The following is a 14,573-nucleotide window of genomic DNA, read 5'->3' on the forward strand; positions in this document are numbered from 1 at the left end:
TCAAAAAAGTTCAAGTTCATGAGGAAGAGACAGGGACTTTTGAGCTACCCTCTCTAAGGAAAGCCACCCCAATCACAAAGCAAGAAGAAGAGCAAGAGCTAGAAATGATCAAACTGAAGAAGATTCCATTTGTTTCACCCAAAGTGTCAGAGAAGGAGCAGGAGTCTCAGAAAGCTACCAGGACCACACAAATAGATGTGGTTGAGATGGTGCATGAAGAAGAGACAGCAAAAGTTGATGAAGATACTAAACATCAATGGAGGCCACAGAAAGATACTCCAAAAGATAAGTCAGATGAAACTATTTCCTGGGAAAAAATTCCCAAAGTTCCACTGGAAGAGGAACCAGCCCATCCTGAAGCTGCCTTGAAAAAAATAAAAAGACTGCCTTTAGATGAAAAAGAACCAGAAGTTGTCAAACTAAAACCCTTTGAGAAGCCAGTTAAAGTGACGGACATACCTGAGAAGAAAGATACAGAAGAGGCCAAAGCACTTGCAAAGGTAAAGAAGACACCAACTCAGCAGCCGGATGCAGAGTCTGTCACACTTAAGCCCTTTTCAGTCCCTTCAAAAGAAACTGCCGAGCCTGAAAAGAAGATTGCAGAGGTCAAAGACAAAAAACCAACTGAAGACCTTCGTCAGATTTCTCAAGCAGAGGGGAAGCCAGAGATGTTAAAGGAGGCTGAACCAGTTCCAGGGAAGAAGATTGATTCTCAAGCTCCAGTGAAGAAAGCAGAGCAAGTTCATGAGGAGCCCAAACCTCTGAAGCAGAAGAAGCAGACAGTCACACCAAAGAAAGACCAAAAAGAAGAGGTAGCTTTGACACCTTTGGAGCAGCTCAAAAAGATCCAACTAAAAAAGACACCATCACCAAAAGTTGACAAGCTTAAACAAGCTGAAAAGGCTGAAAGGAAGCTTAGTATGGATCTCAAAAAGACTCTTAAAACAGTTTCACCTAAGGACTCTGTAGAAGCCATTAAAAGAGATAAGGTAACCAAAAAGCCACTGCAGGAGGATCGAGAACCAGCAAAGCCTCCAAAAGAAAAAATTCCTATTATGAAAGAAGTTTCTCCTGGAGCAGTAGAGATAAAGAAAGTGGCCACACAGCCAGAAGAGGAGGTGTCCGAGCAGGACTTTAGGGTGGAAAAAGAGGCAGAGCCAGTGGAGGAAGAGGCGTGGGGCTGGGAACTTGTTCCTCAGGAAAAGGCTGAAGACTGGGAAGGTGAAGTGGAAGAGGGTGCTCAGGAGGTTCCAGGGGTGGCCAAGAGAGGTGAGACGATGGAGGCGGGACATTTGGGAAGAGCCACCATTCATGCACGGAATAATCTTAATTCATTGCCATGGTTGTGCCTCCATCCCTCATACTGCTCACACGCCATACGTATGTTTTCTTCATGGTGGTCCTCACAACGCTCTTCGTGCTGCAATGACATTCCTGTGTGTCAAACATATTCTTGGGACTTGTGCCACATTTCCATTTCCATTTGTGTCGGGTCATCAATGTCATGTCCTAATGATACATTTTTCATTTTGTGTCGTATAGCTAGTGCTATTTTCATTAAATTTCATATTCACCGTCACGCTAAATTGTCCAATTCAGATCAGTCATTTAAATTTGTGTTCTGTGCTCCAAGCTCATGTCAAGTGTTTCCAAACAGAGGGACAACCAGCTGAAGAAGCAGGACGAGGAAGGGGCCGAGGTATCAAACGTGAGTATTTTTGCTGCTGACATTTTTTCTGAGAAATGGGCCTTTTCTAAAACTATCTTTTCCTCTTTGTCTTTGATTTGTGTGCTTTAGTCAAGAAAACACCATCGCCAGGTGAAGGCAGGGGTCGGGGCCTCAGGCCTGCTGGAAGAGGACCTACACCTCCAGAGGAACCTTTTGGTGGATTCAAGCTGAAAGCCGTCCCGTTGAAGTTCATCAAGAAGCTTCAGGACATCGTTCTGCAAGAGGCTGAGTCTATCGGATCGTCAGCTTTGTTCGAGTGTCTAGTCTCGCCGTCTACTGCTGTCACATCATGGATGAAAGATGGCAACAACCTGCGCGAGAGCCCCAAGTACAAGTTTACATCTGATGGCAAAGATCGCAAGATGAACATCGTCGACGTCCAGCTGTCAGATACCGGAGAATACACCTGTGTCGCCAAGAACGCTGGCAAGGAAGTCAGCTGCACTGCCAAGCTAATTGTTGAAGGTGCACACTGTATTTCCTCCTCGCATATTCTGTTGAATTTTTCCTGTAATTACATTTTAGGACTTGTAAAGGCTCGAAGCAGAATCTGTCAGTACCTCAAATGTATATGTTGCTGTTTCTAGAGCTTCCTGTGAAATGGATCAAGGAATTGGAGCCAGAGACTTCCGCTGTAAAGACACAGCCGCTCTACTTGACCTGCGAGTTGAACAAAGAAAGAGACGTGGTCTGGAAGAAGAATGGTGAGGTCGTTAAGAGAGAAGCTAACAAGATCCAGATCAACATTATAGGAATGCAACATGGAATAACCATCCAGAACTGCATTGAAAATGACGCTGGTACATACTCATGTGAAGTGGCAAATCAGGAGGAACTGAAGACTTCAACAAATGTGAAAGTGACTGGTGAGGGTTTTAATTTCTATCATGAACTGAGCTGCTAAGCATCAATGATGACATCTAACAATACAACAAAGTCTCACCTAGTTATATTGTTTTCCACTTGTAATGAAAGGGTCAGGAAACAATTCAACCAACCTTGTTATTTTCTGATTTTTATACTCACAATGATGTGTTACAATTTAAATGTGTCATCTGGATCAAACAGAGATCATCAAAGATTGGATTGTGAAGCCTCTGAGGGACCAGCATGTAAAACCGAAGGCCAACGCCACATTTAAATGCCAGCTGTTCAAGGACACACCCAACTGGAAGTGGCGAAAAGGAGAGAACGATCTGGCTCCCTCTGACAAGGTGGACATCAAGCAAGACGGAAAGGATTTGGAACTGACCATAAAGAACTGCCAGCCTGATGACGTGTCCGAATACTCCGTGGAGGTGGAGGGGCGTGTTTACAAAGCCAAGCTGACGCTAGGAGGTTCGGGTCTTGTTTGTGTTATATACCATTTTGTTTCGTGCTTAATTTTATTACTTGCCTTCTCTCAGAGCGTGAGGCTGAGATCCTGAAGCCTCTGGCTAGCGTGGAAGTGATGGAGAAGGAAGATGCTTCATTTGAGACGGAAATATCTGAAGAAGATGTTCCAGGAGAGTGGAAGCTCAAAGGGCAGCTTCTGACAAGATCCCCAGTAAGACTATTTAGATTATTTTCTCTTCTGAACACTGATCTGTATATGCTTACTCTAACTATTTTCCTTTCTCAGACTTGTGAAATCCAAACTGAGCGTGGCATGCGCAGGATCACGCTGAAAAATTGCCAACTGGACCAGGCTGGAGAAGTCTCCTACCAGGCATTGAATGCTTTAACAAGCGCAATGCTCAGTGTTAAAGGTAAGCAGGTACTAGTGGAATCTTGGATGGAAGCCGCTGCCATTCATTGTCTTTTTAAAGCACAAGGTGTACGATTAAAAGAGTAAAGTCCACCAGGAATGCAATAAAATGAGACGTGTTAGACTTTAGGTCTTTATCGATAGGCCGCTCAAAACCAATGAGGACAATGAAAGTGGCATTAATGCACAAATCCCTATTCTTATTTCCCTGTATTATGTTGTTTACTTGTGTCTGTTTACAGTTTAGTCTGCTTCTGTCCAGCCATATGTGATGGTTTGATTTGATTTGGTTTGGGGTTAGATGTCGCGTTTAGACTACAAAAAGTGGCCAGTTTAGTTCTACAATTATTTTAATATGTTTTAGAGGACAATCATTTATCTTGATTTCATTATCATGTTTTGATGTTTTATTCCTCTGTACATCTGTTGGGAGCTGCGAAACTGGCCTCTCTTGTGCTGACGTGTCCACCTGTGTCATCTTCTGACCTTCAGAAATCCCAATGGACTTTGTTGTCCCACTGAAGGACATTAGTGTACCTGAAAAGAAACAGGCTAAATTTGAATGCACCATCACAAAGGATGTTTCTAAGGTTATTTGGTACAGAGGCAGTGACATCATCACACCGGATGCAAAATATGTCATAATCATTGATGGAAAGAAGCATATGCTCGGCATAAACTGTTGTGAGTTTGAAGACGAGGACGAGTACAAGATTGAGATTTTGGGTAAAACGTCCACGGCACGTCTCACAGTGGAAGGTAAGGGCTGGGTGGTCGTGTTGGTGTGTCACTTGTGCCCTGGGTTGTACTAACTTCTATGACAATGCGGTTGTAGGTATCAGGCTCAAACTGATTTCACCATTAAAAGACCAAACGGTGAAGGAGGGCAGCACAGTTCACTTTGAACTGGAACTCTCTCACGAAAATATTCCCGTCACCTGGTTCAGGAATGACGTCAAAGTCCATCCGAGCAGAACAGTGCTGAAGCACGTCAATGGGACGCGGCATGTGCTAGAAATAAAGGACGTGACCCTGGATGACACTTGCCAGATCAAGGCTGAGGCTAAAGGGGTTTTGACAATGGCCAATTTAACAGTCCTAGGTAACATTTTGTCCACACAGCCCCTATGTATCTGCTCCTTCTTCTTTCTGGACTGAATGCCATGTGGTTTTGCGTTATAAATGTCTTTCAAATTGTCCCCTTCCAGAGGGAGATGCATACTTCACAGTCAAGTTGCAGGACTACACTGCAGTGGAAAAAGACCAAGTGTTATTAGAGTGTGAGCTCAACAAAGATGTTCCAGTTATGTGGTACCATAATGAAACCGAAATTAAAGCCTCTAAGATAGTGGCCATCAAGGCAGAGGGCAAACACAGATCACTTGTCTTAGGAAAAGTTGCAGACAACGATAAAGGACAGTATGTCTGTGACTGTGGAACGGACAAAACGACAGCAACACTTCACATTGAAGGTAAAGATGCAGTTAGTTGATTGTTATCAACTGCCCATCATAATCCATAACCCTCCGCCACTCTCCATCATCTCTTCTGCTGTTATTACAGAGCTCTTGCGCTTTTCCATAAAGTTCTACTTCATAATGCCACCTCAGCTCTCGCGCTTTTCTATCAGGTTCCACCTCATAATACCACCATTGCTTCTGCACTTCCCTATCATGCTCTACCTCACACCTTTACCTCAGCTCTTGTGCTTCCCCAACAGGCTCCACACTATAACGGCACTTAAGCTCTTGCGCTTTTTCATGTTTCACCTCATCTCTTACGCTTACCCAACAGGCTCCATTACCACATCTCTTGTGCGTCCTCATTAGACTCGTACTCGTAACTCCACCTCTTGCTTCTTCACTTTTGAATTACCCCGTCCTCTGATCATTTTCATCTTTCTCATTACAATCGTCTTGCCACCTAGTGCTGTTGCGTATCACTGCTTTGTGTGACTTTCTCAATAAGCTGTCACCTCTGTTCAACACCAGCACGCCACATCCGAGTGCTGCGGCCGATGTATGGTGTGGAGCTGTTTGAAGGCGAGACAGCTCGCTTCGAGGTCAAGTTGAGTGAAGATGACGTACATGGCCAGTGGAAACTTGGTGGCCAAGTCCTCAGTCTATCTCCCGTATGTGTTCTGTAGATCTCTTCTTGTGTGTACAAGTGTATTGTTAGTGGGTAGGAGTGAAATTGTTATTATTTGACGCTGACCATGGTACTGAGACGCTGAAGTATGCTCGCATCTGCAGGATGTTGAGATATTGGAGGATGGGGCCAAGCACACGCTGGTGTTGTACAACTGCAAAGTTCCACAAACAGGCGAGGTGGAATTTAGCGCCGCCAATGCCAAATGTTCGGCCAACTTGAAAGTGAAGGGTGAGCGTCCGCATCTGCTCTGACAAGCTTCTTGAAACTGCGCCCTTGTCATAGCATTAATTAAGCTTCAATCTAAATGTGTCATCTGGCTCGAACAGAGATCATCAAAGATTGGATTATGAAGCCTCTTAACGACCAGCACGTGAAACCAAAGGCCAACGCCACATTTAAATGCCAGCTGTATAGGGACACACCTAACTGGAAGTGGCTAAAAGGAGATAAAGAACTAGTTCCTTCTGACAAGGTGGAAATCAAGAAGGACGGGAAGGATCTGGAATTGACCATCAAGAACTGCCAGCCAGATGATGTGTCCGAATACTCTGTGGAGGTGGAGGGGCGCGTCTACACAGCCAAATTAACCCTTGGAGGTTTGGGTCTTATTTGCGTTGCATGCCATTTTGTTCCGTGCTTCACATTAGAACGTACCTTCTCTCAGAGCGCGAGGCGGAGATCCTGAACCCTCTAACTAACGTGGAAGTGATGGAGAAGGAAGATGCTATGTTTGAGACAGAAATATCTGAGGAAGATATTTTGGGAGAGTGGAAGCTCAAAGGGGAGCTTCTGACAAGATCCCCAGTAAGATAATTTGGATTATTTTCTTCCTCTGACTACTGATCTGTAATGCTTCATGCCTACTGAAACTATTTTCATTCTTTAGACTTGCGAAATTCAAACTGAGCGTGGCATACGCAGAATCAGGTTGAAAAATTGCCAACTGCACCAGGCGGGTGAAGTGTCCTATCAGGCATTGAACGCTTTAACAAGCGCATTGCTCATTGTTAAAGGTAAGCAAGTACTGTAGTAGTGGACTCTTGGATGGAAGCAGCTGCCATTCGTTGTCGTTTTAAGCACAAGTTGTACGCATATTGATTGGCCACTCAAAGCAAGGAAGGACAATGAAAATGTGATGACCAGACCGATCCCTGTGATATCACATTTAGTTTGTGTACTCGTGTCTATTGACAGTCTAGTCTACTTCTGTCCAGCCATAATTGAACCATCTTTAGTTTGGTGTTTATTTTTACAGTACATACAGTAGCCAGTTTGTCATCAGCACATTGTGAGTTTGAGGATTAATTTTAATATTTCACAACAATCTTTTATCTTGATTTCGTCATCATGTTTTGATATTTTTCTTTCTCTGTACATTTGTTTGGAGCAGCTAAATTGGCCGTTGTAGACTGTAGTTTTACTAATGTGTGTTGACGCATCTACCTGTGTGACCTTCTGACCTTCTTTAGAAATCCCAATGGACTTTGTTGTCCCACTGAAGGACGTTAGTGTACCTGAAAAGAAACAGGCTAAATTTGAATGCACCATCACAAAGGATGTTTCTAAGGTTATCTGGTACAGAGGCAGTGACATCATCACACCGGATGCAAAATATGTCATAATCATTGATGGAAAGAAGCACATGCTTGTCATAAACTGTTGTGAGTTTGAAGACGAGGACGAGTACAAGATTGAGGTTTTGGGTAAAGCGTCCACAGCACGTCTTACAGTGGAGGGTAAGGGATGAGTGGTCGTGTTGATGTGTCGCTTGTGCTCCGGGTTGTACTAACTGCTATGACCATGCGGTTGTAGGTATCAGGCTCAAACTGATTTCGCCATTAAAGGACCAAACAGTGAAAGAGGGCAAGACAGTTCACTTTGAACTGGAGCTGTCTCATGAAAATATCCCAGTCACCTGGTTCAGGAACGACGTTGAAGTCCATCCTAGCAGAACTGTGCTCATGCATGTTGATGGGATGCGACATGTGCTAGAAATAAAGGAGGTGACCCTGGATGACACTTGCCAGGTCAAGGCTGAGGCAAAAGGGATTTTGACCAGGGCCAACTTAACAGTCCTAGGTAACATTTTGTCCTTTCAGCCCCCATGTATCTGCCCCTTCTTCTGTCTGGACCAAGTTCTGCACTGTTTTGGGCAGTGTTCCTTGTGGTCTTGCGTTATAAATGTATTTGAAACTGTTCCCTTCCAGAGGGAGATGCATACTTTACAACCAAGCTGCAGGACTACACTGCAGTGGAAAAAGACCAGGTGCTCTTAGAGTGTGAGCTCAACAAAGATGTCCCGGTTATGTGGTACCATAATGAAACCGAAGTAAAGGCCTCCAAGATGGTGGCTATTAAGGCAGAAGGCAAACAGAGATCTCTTGTCATTACAAAAGTTGCAAACAACAATAAAGGACAGTATGTGTGTGACTGTAAAACAGACAAGACGACAGCAACGCTTCAAATTGAAGGTAAAGATGCAGTTTGTGGATTGTCGTCAACTGCCCTCCATCACCTATCACACACCGCCACCCTCCATCATCTCATCTTCTGTTATCACGCAGCTCTTGCGCTCCTTCATCAGGCTCAATTTTATCATGCCATCACTGCTTTTGCAGTACGCCATCATGCTCTACCTCATAACTTCCCCTCAGCTCTTGTGCTTCCCCAACAGGCTGCACTTTAAAACGGCATCTTAGCTCTTGCGCTTTTTCATCATGTTCCACCTCATTCCTCCACAGGCTCCACTTTATAATGCTACCACAGTTCTTTTGTTTCCTCATTGGAGTCTTACTCGTAACACCGCTTCTTGCGTCTTCACTTTTGAAACATGCTGTAATCACCCCGTTCTCCATTCATTTTCATCTTTCCCTTCACCATCACCACCTAGTGCTGTTGCCTCTCACTGTTGGGTGTGACTTTGTCAATAAGCTGTCGTCTGTTTTCAACTCCAGCACGCCACATCCGAGTACTGCGGCCAATGTATGGTGTGGAGCTGTTTGAAGGCGAGACAGCTCGCTTTGAGGTCAAGCTGAGTGAAGACGATGTACACAGCCAGTGGAAACTCGGCGGCCAAGTCCTCAGTCTATCTCCTGTATGTGTTCAGTAGATCTCCTCTTGTGTGTGTGTGCATGTACATTGTTAGCGGGTAGAAGTGAAATGGTTATTATTTGACCCTGACCATGGTACTGAGACGCTGAAGTTTGCTGGCATCTGCAGGATGTTGAGATCGTGGAGGATGGGGCCAAACACACGCTTGTGTTGTACAACTGCAAAGTGCCACAGACAGGCGAGGTGGAATTTAGTGCCGCCAATGCCAAGTGTTCGGCCAACTTGAAAGTGAAGGGTGAGCGTCCGCATCTGCTCTAATGAGCGTCTTGAAACTGCGCCCTCTTCATGGCATTAATTGTGCTGCCATCTAAATGTGTCATCTGGATCAAACAGAAATAATCAAAGATTGGATTATGAAGCCGCTAAACAACCAGCACGTCAAACCAAAGGCCAACGCCACATTTAAATGCCAGCTGTATAGGGACACACCCAACTGGAAGTGGCTAAAAGGAGATAAGGAGCTGGTTCCTTCTGACAAGGTGGAAATCAAGAAGGACGGGAAGGATCTGGCACTGACCATCAAAAACTGCCAGCCAGATGATGTGTCCGAATACTCTGTGGAGGTGGAAGGGCGCGTCTACACAGCCAAACTGACGCTTGGAGGTTTGGGTCTTATTTGCGTTTTCTGCCATTTTGTTACGTGCTTCACATTAGAACATACCTTCCTTCAGAGCGTGAGACGGAGATCCTAAAGCCTCTTGCTAATGTGGAAGTGATGGAGAAGGAAGATGCTATGTTTGAGACAGAAATATCTGAGGAAGATGTTCCAGGAGAGTGGAAGCTTAAAGGGGAGCTTTTGAAAAGATCTCCAGTAAGAATCATCTTTTCTCTCCTGAACACTGATCTGTATAGCTTTATACTTTCTGTCATCATTTTCATTCCTCAGACTTGCGAAATCCAAACTGAGCGTGGCATACGCAGGATCACGCTGAAAAATTGCCAACTGGACCAGGCGGGGGAAGTGTCCTACCAGGCGTTGAACGCTTTAACAAGCGCAATGCTCATTGTTAAAGGTAAGCAAGTAGTAGTGGAATCTTGGATGGAAGCAGCTGCCATTCATTGTTCTTTTAAGCACAAGCTGTACAGAAAAAGGAGGACGAATAAGGTCCACCAGGAATCCAATAAAGAATTGATTCTTGTGTGGACTTTAGATCTTTATTAATAGGTCACTCTAAGCAGGGGAGAGCATTAAAAATGTCATTACCACTCCTATCCCTGTCTCTGTCCAGCCATATTTGAACCATTTTTGGTTCGCTGTTTGTTTTTTGCAGTATATTTACAGTAGTAACCAGCACATTGTGAGCTCTGAGTTTAATTTGTATCTGTTTTCGAGGACAATCTTTCGTCTTGATTTCATCATTGAGTGTTAATGTTCTTCTTCCTCTGTACATGTGTTTGGACGCTGTACACTATTGTTTTCCTATTGTGTTGACTTGTCCATCTGTGTCACCTTTTGACCTTTTTCAGAAATCCCAATGGACTTTGTTGTCCCACTGAAGGACGTTAGTGTACCTGAAAAGAAACAGGCTAAATTTGAATGCATCATCACAAAGGATGTTTCTAAGGTTATATGGTACAGAGGCAGTGATATCATCACACTGGATGCAAAACATGACATAATCGATGATGGAAAGAAGCACATACTCGTCATAAACTGTTGTGAGTTTGACGACGAGGACGAGTACAAGATTGAGGTTTTGGGTAAAGTGTCCACGGCCCGTCTTACAGTCGAGGGTAAGCGCTAGGTGGTCATGTTGATGTGTCGCGTGTGCTCTGGGTTGTGCTAACTACTATCATCATGCGGTTGTAGGTATCAGGCTCAAAGTGATTTCGCCTTTAAAGGACCAAACGGTGAAGGAGGGCAGCACTGTTCACTTTGAACTGGAGCTGTCTCATGAAAATATCCCTGTCACCTGGTTCAAGAGCGACGTTAAAGTCCATCCTAGCAGAACTGTTCTCAAGCATGTTAATGGGACACGGCATGTGCTAGAAATAAAGGAGGTGACCCTGGATGACACTTGCCAGATCAAGGCTGAGGCTAAAGGGATTTTGACCATGGCCAACTTAACAGTCATAGGTAACATTTTGTTCTTTAAGCCCCCATGTATCTGTGCCTTCTTCTGTCTTGAATGAGTTTTGCACCGTGTTTTGGCTGAGTTCCTTGTGGTTTTGCATTATAAATGTATTTGAAACTGCTCCCTTCCAGAGGGAGATGCATACTTCACAGTCAAGCTACAAGACTACACTGCAGTAGAAAAAGACAAGGTGATTTTGGAGTGTGAGCTCAACAGAGATGTCCCGGTTCTGTGGTACCACAATGAAACCGAGTTGAAGGCCTCCAAGATGGTAGCCATTAAGATGGAAGGCAAACGCAGATCACTTGTCATCCGTAAAGTTGCAGACAACGATAAAGGACAGTATGTGTGTGACTGTGGAACAGACAAGACGACAGCAACACTTCACATTGAAGGTAAAGATGCAGATTGTTGATTGTCATCAACTGCCCAGCATCACCCATCAACTCCCTGCCAATCTCCATCATCTCATCTAATGTTATTACGCAGCTCTTGCGCTTTTTAATAAGATTTAATCTTATAGCATCACCTTGGCATTCCCACTTTTCCATTGGGTTCCACCTCATAACGCCACCTACGCTCTGCACTTTCTTATCATGCTGCAGCTCATAACTTCAGTTCAGCGCTTGTGCTTCCCCAACAGGCTTCACTTTATTACGCCACCTCAGCTCTTGCGTATTTCCATCAGGCTTCACCCCATCCTCCATCCATTTTAATCTTTCCCTTCACCATCGTCTTGCCACCTAGTGCTGTTGCACGTCACTGTTGTGTGCTACTTCATCAATAAGCTGTCACCTCTTTTCAACGCTAGCTCGCCACATCCGAGTGCTTCGGCCAGTGTATGGTGTGGAGCTGTTTGAAGGCGAGACGGCTCGCTTCGAGGTCGAGCTGAGTGAAGACGATGTACACAGCCAGTGGAAACTGGGCGGCCAAGTCCTGAGCCCATCTCCTGTATGTGTTCTGTAGATCTCCTCTTGAGTGTGTGCATGTGCATTGTTTTAGTGGGTAGGGGTGAAAAGTCTATTATTTTACCCTGACCATGGTACTGAGACGCTAAAATGTGCTGGCATCTGCAGGATGTTGAGATAGTGGAGGATGGGGCCAAACACACGCTGGTGTTGTACAATTGTAAAGTGCCACAGACAGGTGAGGTGGCCTTTAGCGCCGCCAACGCCAAATGTTCGGCCAACTTGAAAGTGAAGGGTGAGCGCCGACATCTGCTCTGACGAGCTTCCCGAAACCTCACCCTTATTTCCACATTAATTGTTTTTGTGAATCAACAGAGCTTCCCATTACATTCCTCACCCCGTTGGCCGACGTTCATGTCTTTGAAAAAGATGAAGCAAAGTTTGAGGTTGAAATTTCCAGAGAACCCAAAAGTTTCCGCTGGCTCAAGGGTTCTCAAACACTGTCAAACGACGATAAGTACCAACTTCTGCAAGATGGCCGGAAATACACTCTTATTGTACAATCTGCCAGATATGATGACGAAGCCAAATATACGTTTGAGGCAGAAGACAATAGAACATCAGGAAGACTGATCATTGAAGGTACTTGACATTGCCATAGGTGAACATGTAGTGGCGGAATTCGAATTAGATGTGTTTGCTTTGTGCCTTTTAAATAATATTAGCCTTATTTCCCAGGGTTAAAAATCACACTATGACACTTACTGTAGATGACACTGTGCATTCATTCAGCTCATTAATGAAATACTAGGAAGAGAACCATGTGCACAGTTCTGATCTTAAATGGTAAATGGTTGTACTTGTATAGCACTTTTCTACTCCTTTTTAAGGAGCCCAAAGCGCTTTGACAGTATTTCCACATTCACCCATTCACACACACATTCACACACTGATGGCGGGAGCTGCCATCCAAGGCACTAACCAGGACCCATCAGGAGCAAGGGTGAAGTGTCTTGCCCAAGGACACAACGGACGTGACTAAGGATGGTAGAAGGTGGGGATTGAACCAGTAACCCTCATATTGCTGGCACAGCCACTCTCCCAACTTTCCCACGCCGTCGCCCATCTTGAGCATATCCAGAGCAACGATGGGAGGTTCTAATATTATTTGGTGCCTACACTCTCTTTGGCTGACGAGATCTGATTGATGAAGCCGGTCCTCCAGTCAGACATGTGCATATACACTAAATAGACACAACTAAAGGCAACATTTCTGTCCCTTCTTTCAGAAGAGAGACTCAGTGACATCAGAGGTTATTGATGTTGAACCTGAGAGATCTGGTCTCAGGCTCCGTGTAGCTTATATGGGACTTGTGAATTTTGCACCACCATCAGAACAACTGTGCAAACATTTTTAGTTATAGATAAAGAGCCTTTGATGGCTCGTACAGGCTTCTTCTGGCATTGGCAAATAATACTGAGCAGTGTGTGCTCACATCACTTTGAGTTGAATGTACAAAGTATCAACATTATTTCTGTCCGTCAGGTGTTCGTCTCGAGTTTCTGAAACCCATCAAGGACGTGACCGTCAAGGAGCGCGAAACGGCCGTGTTCAGTGTGGAACTTTCTCATGAAAATGTCCCCGTGGTTTGGTACAAAAATGGTGTGCGCCTACATCCCAGCAAAGTGGTGCACATGTCTGAGGATGGACGAGTGCACAAATTAACCTTCAAGGAGGTCACAATCGACGACACTTCAATGATCAAGGTGGAAGCCATGGACAAGTTGGCAGAGGCTATGCTCACTGTGCTTGGTTAGTTTCTTGAATTGTACACAGGCCTCTTCCTTGAAGACACACAGAACATGTCATTTTAATGTTCGTTAAACTGAACTTCCTCTTGCAGAGGGCGACCTCTATTTCACGCAGAAGCTCCAGAACTTTACCGCTATAGAAAAGGATGAGGTGTTTCTGTCCTGTGAGCTGAGCAAGGCCATCGGAGAGGTTCGCTGGTTCAAGGACGGTAAAGAAATCTTTGCCTCCAAAAACCTTCTGGTCCAGTCAGATGGCAGGAAGCGTATGCTAGTCATCAAGAAGGCAGCCAAAAGCGATATGGGAGCTTTCACCTGCGATTGTGGCACCGACAAAACTACTGCCCAGCTCAACATTGAAGGTAATACTTGCTGAAACCCCAGCCCATTCAGGAATGCGGGACTGCCCACCGCCGATGTTCCGCCTCCGTCCACTCTTATCTTTTGTCTCTGTTGGCATGGTTTTAGTTGGAAACATCTTGTTTGCAAAAAAATATATAAGAAGAACTCTGCAGAATCAACTAAGCTCATACATGCCCTTACATGTCACAAAACATCAGACGGGTCATGTGTCATGTCTCGACAGAACAGGACAGGACACATGTATCACAGTCTACTTCATTATATATGAGCACATTTTTACAACACAAGGACTTGCCTCTATTGTTGATAAGCAAAAAAGAAAACAATCAAAAGTAAAACATATAGTTTTGTTTTGCATGAGGTTGGTTTACTGTGCAGAGTTCCTGTGTCTTGTTTCGCACAAATTAAGTCGCTCTGAATGAGAGGGACCGCTACACGTCCCGACGTCTCGTCTCCTCAATGTCTCCATGACTGTTACTGATGTTTTCACAATGTGTCCATGACATTGATGGGCCAGATAGAGTGATTCTGATGTGGGACATCACGGCATCACCTTGAAGTAGGGCCCAAGGGAGGTTGCTGTGATGTCCCACCAGGTTTAGCCTGGAATAGCCACAGTGGATATACCCCCATATACCATATGTGTGGTATAAGGATTAGGAAGTAAAAGAGGTGGCTGG

At 44.7% G+C, this 14,573-nt stretch overlaps 1 protein-coding gene across 1 annotated transcript in view; it reads left to right on the top strand.

Annotated features, from left to right (window-relative positions):
- ttn.2 (titin, tandem duplicate 2) overlaps positions 1-14,573 on the top strand; it is a 211,338-nt gene that overhangs the window by 83,683 nt on the left and 113,082 nt on the right. The window contains exons 103-133 of the mRNA XM_061879594.1: positions 10-1,269; positions 1,658-1,708; positions 1,799-2,194; positions 2,317-2,595; positions 2,798-3,067; positions 3,136-3,275; positions 3,351-3,477; positions 3,969-4,235; positions 4,312-4,578; positions 4,685-4,948; positions 5,468-5,607; positions 5,729-5,855; positions 5,954-6,223; positions 6,292-6,431; positions 6,514-6,640; positions 7,097-7,363; positions 7,440-7,706; positions 7,835-8,098; positions 8,582-8,721; positions 8,847-8,973; positions 9,072-9,341; positions 9,410-9,549; positions 9,625-9,751; positions 10,206-10,472; positions 10,549-10,815; positions 10,945-11,208; positions 11,625-11,764; positions 11,890-12,016; positions 12,097-12,363; positions 13,268-13,534; positions 13,626-13,892. Of these exons, the coding sequence (XP_061735578.1) occupies positions 10-1,269; positions 1,658-1,708; positions 1,799-2,194; positions 2,317-2,595; positions 2,798-3,067; positions 3,136-3,275; positions 3,351-3,477; positions 3,969-4,235; positions 4,312-4,578; positions 4,685-4,948; positions 5,468-5,607; positions 5,729-5,855; positions 5,954-6,223; positions 6,292-6,431; positions 6,514-6,640; positions 7,097-7,363; positions 7,440-7,706; positions 7,835-8,098; positions 8,582-8,721; positions 8,847-8,973; positions 9,072-9,341; positions 9,410-9,549; positions 9,625-9,751; positions 10,206-10,472; positions 10,549-10,815; positions 10,945-11,208; positions 11,625-11,764; positions 11,890-12,016; positions 12,097-12,363; positions 13,268-13,534; positions 13,626-13,892 (7,593 nt within the window). The remainder of the gene's footprint in view (positions 1-9; positions 1,270-1,657; positions 1,709-1,798; positions 2,195-2,316; positions 2,596-2,797; positions 3,068-3,135; positions 3,276-3,350; positions 3,478-3,968; positions 4,236-4,311; positions 4,579-4,684; positions 4,949-5,467; positions 5,608-5,728; positions 5,856-5,953; positions 6,224-6,291; positions 6,432-6,513; positions 6,641-7,096; positions 7,364-7,439; positions 7,707-7,834; positions 8,099-8,581; positions 8,722-8,846; positions 8,974-9,071; positions 9,342-9,409; positions 9,550-9,624; positions 9,752-10,205; positions 10,473-10,548; positions 10,816-10,944; positions 11,209-11,624; positions 11,765-11,889; positions 12,017-12,096; positions 12,364-13,267; positions 13,535-13,625; positions 13,893-14,573) is intronic.

Source organism: Nerophis ophidion, linkage group LG19, assembly GCF_033978795.1.
Source record: "Nerophis ophidion isolate RoL-2023_Sa linkage group LG19, RoL_Noph_v1.0, whole genome shotgun sequence".
NCBI lineage: Eukaryota > Metazoa > Chordata > Actinopteri > Syngnathiformes > Syngnathidae > Nerophis > Nerophis ophidion.